General features: G+C 39.8%; 1 protein-coding gene and 1 long non-coding RNA gene across 6 annotated transcripts in view; one reads left to right on the forward strand and one right to left on the reverse strand.

Annotated features, from left to right (window-relative positions):
- The window catches only part of DHX9 (DExH-box helicase 9), a 33,314-nt gene extending 26,927 nt beyond the window's left edge, over positions 1–6,387 (forward strand). For 3 of the 5 annotated variants that reach the window (XM_084792383.1, XM_084792384.1, XM_084792387.1), the window contains 8 exons: positions 726–886; positions 1,501–1,612; positions 1,740–1,901; positions 2,010–2,137; positions 3,185–3,414; positions 3,505–3,620; positions 3,999–4,199; positions 5,408–6,387. In XM_084792383.1, coding sequence (XP_084648509.1) covers positions 726–886; positions 1,501–1,612; positions 1,740–1,901; positions 2,010–2,137; positions 3,185–3,414; positions 3,505–3,620; positions 3,999–4,199; positions 5,408–6,095 — 1,798 coding nt within the window. In that variant the 3' untranslated portion in view covers positions 6,096–6,387. The remainder of the gene's footprint in view (positions 1–725; positions 887–1,500; positions 1,613–1,739; positions 1,902–2,009; positions 2,138–3,184; positions 3,415–3,504; positions 3,621–3,998; positions 4,200–5,407) is intronic. The other 2 variants (XM_084792385.1, XM_084792386.1) reach the window with 2 other exon arrangements.
- The window catches only part of LOC311603478, a 239,519-nt gene that overhangs the window by 60,232 nt on the left and 172,881 nt on the right, over positions 1–6,406 (reverse strand). The gene's annotated exons all lie outside the window — the stretch shown is intronic.

The following is a 6,406-nucleotide window of genomic DNA, read 5'->3' on the forward strand; positions in this document are numbered from 1 at the left end:
ACAGTGCTCACCTCTGGAACTTTATACAGCTGTTACTTTATGCAACTTAAATTCAGCATATCTTCTCTGTGTCACCTAATAATTAGCATGCCATTGTCCGTCTCTATACCTTCGACTACATTAAGCCCTTACCTAAGAGGACTCATGCAGGGTTTCTTCTGTTACTGACTTATTTCACTTAGCCCAGTGCTGCCCAGGTCCATGTCTGGACCACAATTAGGTTATTCAGATTACAACTAAATTGTTATCCCATCACTTGTATCCTCCCGTTCCTCCCTCTTTCACCCCCTGTGGTCATAGGCTATCAAGTCTCATCTTGATAACCTGCTTATTCTTTTCTTGTTTGAGTGCTACCAGGCACAATTGATTTTCTGTGCTTGTCTGGCTACTTTCTATGTTATTTAGCAATAAGTTGTCCTGTCTGGGCTGGACCTCCTTTTGCTGAACTTTCCACCACTTTTTTTCAATCCATGTTTGTTAACAGATAGGTAGCCATAAGTAGAAGTGGTAACATTAACTTTTTCATCCTGCTTTACTTCCCATTTGAAAAGGCATCCTGGATGTGAGAGTAAAGTCAGAAGGTAGTTTCCAGGCGGTTTCATAGTGAATGTGAAAAGTTTTGTAGTAATTGTAAAGGTATCAGGAAAGGGCTACTATGTACTCAGTTTCTCTATATAAAGATTTTGTCAAGTTTTCATCTTCTTTTCTGCTTCTCTAAATTTTAGACTGGAAACCCACATGACACCAGAGATGTTTAGAACACCATTGCATGAAATTGCTTTGAGCATAAAACTTCTGCGTTTGGGAGGAATTGGCCAATTCCTTGCAAAAGCAATTGAACCTCCACCTTTGGATGCTGTAATTGAAGCAGAGCATACCCTTAGAGGTAAGTCCTTTTTCTACATTAGACTTTCTGACTCTACTTGGCAAATCCCACTGAAGGAGTAAATCTGTATTAGTAAGGTTTCATAGATAAGCATCACACATTGCATGAGGAGCTTGGGGGATAAAGGTGCATAAATGAGTCTTCTTTAGAAAGCATTAAGGAAATACTGAACACTATATATATATCTTAGGAATCTGAGCACAGATTACCTACTTCTTGGACATGTATGTAATATTCTAAATGTGAGTCTTAGAGGATTTGTTTTTTAATTCTCAAATCTTTTATTAAAGTAATGTAGTGAAAATTGAGGGCATTGAAGTCAGAAGGCTTTGCATTGAACTTGTAGTCTGCCACTCAACTACTGTGTAAATTTTAGAATTTTCTGGATATCGTTTCTTATGGGATATGTGGATACGAAATGCTAATGCTGCTACTGTATCAATGGCTACAGTCTAATTTTCTTAAAACCTAGTTTTATAGTGTCGTGTATTAGGTAAACCAGAATGGGTTTTGTGGGGTTGACTGAATTATTTGCTCTGGGCATCATGCTTGATGCATAGTGAAACATTAGGTGCCTTTATTGACATCATTCACAAATAAGTATTTTTCCACAGAACTTGATGCTTTAGATGCAAATGATGAGCTGACTCCTCTTGGGCGAATCCTGGCTAAACTCCCCATTGAGCCCCGTTTCGGAAAAATGATGATAATGGGGTGCATTTTCTAGTAAGTTCCTTTTATTGTTGGTAGAAAGATGGACTGCTGATGAAAAGCTTACTAGCCAACAAAGGGCTCAGTCCTCATTTGAAGATGTGGCAAAAAGATTGATTTATTCTCATTGTAACTGTTTCAGTGTGGGAGATGCTGTCTGTACCATCTCTGCTGCTACCTGCTTTCCAGAACCCTTTATCAGTGAAGGAAAACGCCTGGGGTATATTCACCGGAATTTTGCTGGAAACAGATTTTCTGACCACGTAGCCCTTCTTTCAGTATTCCAAGCCTGGGATGATGCTAGGTATGGGCTTAGATGCAATTGCTATAGAATTTAGTGAGCTGTCTGAGTTTGTAATCATCTGAGCTTTCTGAGCATTTGAGAGTAAGTGCTTTGAAAATTTTGTTTTAGGATGAGTGGAGAAGAAGCAGAAATACGTTTCTGTGAGCAGAAGAGACTCAATATGGCTACACTAAGAATGACTTGGGAGGCCAAAGTACAGCTTAAAGAGATTCTGATTAACTCTGGCTTTCCAGAAGGTAAAACTTCTCCCATTTTGTAACCTGGAGTCAATTGGCTCATGCTGTAATTCCACATTCAGGAGGCTAAAGGCAGAATAGAAACAATTTAGAGAATACAAAAAGATAGTCTGACTTGGTTTCTCAGATACGGGAAAAGCCTCTTCCTACAACCAATTATTTTTAACCAGTTTTACTTTTATTTGAACTATTGTCATAAACTACATGTGCAGTACTTATGTAATGTCAGCTATTGACAAAACACATTTATGATGAACCTAATCCAGCTCTATTTCTTGGTAATAAGTTGAATTTGTCTTTTCCAAATAGACTAAACTTTGTGAACTGGAGTATGTTAATCAGAAATAGTATATTGGCCTGGTGGAGGTTGTGCAGCCTTTAATCCCAGCATTTGGGAGGTAGAGGCAGGTGGATCTCTGAATTTGAGGCCAGCCTGGATTACAGAATGCGTTCCAGGACAGCCAGAGCTGTCTGTTACACAGGGAAACCCTGTCTTGGAAAAAAGAAAGAAATAAATATATTTAGTAGAATTTCTAAAGGTTACAAATTAAATAATTAATTTTTTGTTAACTGACAAAATTTCCTTTCCTTTAAAAATCTAAAGGAAAAAAAAACTTCTATAAGAAAGAATCTAGCAGTAGCCTTAAGATGAAGCCCCTGTCCTGCTAATAAAAATGAACAGTTTATCCGGGTGTGGTGGTGCACATCTTTAATCCCAGCACTAGGCAGGCAGAGACAGGAGAATCTAAACTCTTATCAGAAGAGTTCTTTTTGGTTTTGTTTCCTGATAGGGTTTCTCTGTGTAGCCCTGGCTGTCCTGGACTCACTTTGTAGATCAGGGTGGCTTTTAACTCCAGCAGTCTACCCACCTCTGCCTCCCAAGTGCTGAGATTAAAGATGTGCACCACCACGCTCATTTTCAGAAGTGCTCTTTAATTAAACTTGATGTCTGTTAGGAAGATTCTAAGAATGTTGTCAGAAGTCTTAGTAGAGTCTTATTTTTCTTACCTAATTTTTAAAAACCTTTCTTCTAATTTTTTTTAACAGATTGTTTATTGACACAAGTGTTTACTAACACTGGACCAGATAATAATTTGGATGTTGTTATCTCTCTGCTGGCCTTTGGTGTCTACCCCAATGTATGCTACCATAAAGAAAAGAGAAAGATTCTTACCACAGAAGGGCGTAATGCACTTATCCATAAATCATCTGTGAACTGTCCTTTTAGCAGCCAAGACATGAAGTACCCATCTCCTTTCTTTGTTTTTGGTGAAAAGGTAAGAGGATTAGGAAGTCTGAAAGATCAGGAGTTTGACATAGCTAATTACCTATCAATGTGTAACATTTTGCATTTTCTCTATCTACAGATTCGAACTCGAGCCATCTCTGCTAAAGGCATGACCTTAGTCACCCCCTTACAGTTGCTTCTCTTTGCCTCCAAGAAAGTTCAGTCTGATGGGCAGCTCATTTTTATAGATGACTGGTACGAGCTGGCTTTCATCTGTGAACCTCAAACTGAATTTTTAGAATGGAGATTTAGAATTAAGCTCTGCTCTTTGAACTCTTAATATTTGGGAGGGGGGTTCAGTTGAAAGATCCTAATGTATTTCCTTGGAGAGTTTGGTAGTCTGGTTCATAAACAGTAGGATTGGTCATTGAGATGTTTTATGAGGTTAATATTGACTGTTACTGTTAGTGCATACTTACATTTACCTACTTTGGGGCGTATCTTGATTCTGATGAAAATAAGTAGTTACGTTTGTGCTATGGCTTATTTAACTCATGGGAGGACAACTTAAATAGTCATCCATCTCTTTCTGTGTATGTTCTTAGTTTTATGTCTTGTTTCCTTTTATCTTAGGATCAGATTGCAAATATCTCATGAAGCTGCAGCATGCATCACAGCCCTCCGGGCAGCCATGGAAGCTCTGGTTGTTGAAGTCTCCAAACAACCAAATATCATCAGCCAGTTGGATCCTATAAACGAACACATGCTGAATACAATCCGTCAGATTTCTAGGCCCTCAGCTGCTGGTATCAACCTTATGATTGGTAATGTTAGGTGAGTACTTAATTAAATTCACATGTCTATAACTTTTGCAGACCTTGATTTACTAAACAATAATTTAATACTTCTTTGCTACTGAGGTTAAATTTTTGAACATTAAGGAATGTAGTTGAACCCAGAACAAAATATTTATTTCCTTTATTTCTGTTAATCAATTTACAACATTGCTACAATGGAAATAAAGTCCTAGAGCCAGGAATGGTGGCCCATGCCAATCCCAGCAGAGGTAGACAGATCTCTGAGCTCGAAAGAGAGTTCAGGATAGCCAAGGCTTCACAGAGAAACTGTCTTGAAAAAAATAATAATAAAATAAATAATAAAACTAACAAAGCCTTAGCTGGGCACAGTGGCACATGCCTGTAATCCTAGCATCTAAGGGAAGGAGGTCTCTTGATTTTGAGGCCAACCTGCTTTACAAAGTGAGGACAGCCAAGGCTACACAGAGAAACCCTATCTCAAAACCGAAAAAAGAAAGCCCTGAAATGGAGAATGTATTCAAAGTCTCTGGGTCAAAAAATGTTGTAACCAAGCTGAGACATTTTCCACAATACTGGCTGGCTTCTCATACAGTATTAATCTCCTTTGTCAAGTAGAAAACAAAGCGTTTGTCTTTAAGATAGGAAATTTCTAAAAAGCAAGTCCAGGACAGCCAAGGCTACACAGAGAAACCCTGTCTCATAGAATATTTGCTTAATCTCTTCTCCCCCCCCCCCCCCCCCTTCACAGCAAATGAGTGCTACAGTATCGTTCCTCTTTTATGTTTACTAGTTTTCAGTATTTTAAGGAATTTGCTTAATCATGAATGCCTCCCAACCTACATGGGTTTGCTTATTCATGTTAAACTACAGTTAATAAAATGGGTCAACAATTCAGCTATACTAAAAAGGCAAGTAACATTTAATAATCAGTATGGGAGGCATTAATGGATGTTAATTTCTGAGGAGTTTCCACCAAAGACATTTTTTGAAGTTAGTACAGAGGAATACTTGATAACAAATACTATAAACCACAGTAACTTTATACACTGCATGTTTTGATATGGCTGTTTAGATTACAAGCTCTAGGGAAAGCATTTTTAAAAGGTTAGTTTCCTTATTTGGTCATATGTTTATTGGGATTCTTAGCATGTGCAGGATTCTGGGTTCAATCCCCTGTACTACACACAAAACTAAAGTGGTTGATGGTTTTCTTGCTTTTCCTAGGTATGGCGATGGTCCACGTCCTCCCAAGATGGCTCGATACGATAATGGAAGTGGATATAGAAGGGGTTATGGAGGAGGAGGCTATGGCGGTGGAGGATATGGTGGTGGCTATGGCAGTGGAGGCTTTGGAGGCGGCTTTGGTAGTGGCGGGGGAGGCTTTGGAGGTGGATTTAATAGTGGAGGGGGAGGCTTTGGTAGTGGTGGGGGAGGCTTTGGAGGTGGCTTTAACAGTGGAGGTGGAGGTTTTGGTAGTGGTGGGGGAGGCTTTGGAGGTGGCAGGGGTGGAGGCTTTGGGGGTAGTGGAGGCTTTGGCAGTGGTGGGGGAGGCTATGGTGTTGGAGGTGGTGGTTATGGAGGTGGTGGTAGTGGTGGTTATGGAGGAGGCAGTGGAGGCTATGGAGGAGGTGGTGGTGGTGGTGGTGGTTATGGTGGTGGGGAAGGTTATAGTATAAGCCCCAACTCTTACCGTGGAAATTATGGTGGAGGCGGTGGGGGAGGATATCGAGGAGGTTCCCAAGGGGGCTACAGAAACAACTTTGGTGGAGACTACAGAGGATCTAGTGGAGACTACCGGGGATCTGGTGGGGGCTATAGAGGCTCTGGAGGATTCCAGCGAAGAGGTGGCTATGGAGGTGGCTATTTTGGACAAGGAAGAGGAGGAGGAGGTGGTGGTGGCGGCGGCTATTAAGACTGTGACATAGCCTATGCATAGACAGTTTAAAAACGCATGCTATATGTTTTCCCAAGATGTTTATTTGCACCAAAATGTAAACCCATTTTCTGCTTCATCTGTAGTTCATTGTAGTTTCAAGCAACGAAGAATGTAGACTAGTGATTTTGTTTATATTATGTAATGTAAAATATGACCTATTATACAAGTCTCACATCAGTTTGTATTTTTTTTTTCTTTAAGGGGTAAAGGTCTTACCCGTTTACATTTTGGTTTTCATTTAATAGAAAATAAAGTATTACACTGAAAATTGACTGTGTAGTTGGTCT

The sequence above is a fragment of the Acomys minous genome (genome assembly GCF_964271855.1).
Source record: "Acomys minous genome assembly, chromosome: 1".
NCBI lineage: Eukaryota > Metazoa > Chordata > Mammalia > Rodentia > Muridae > Acomys > Acomys minous.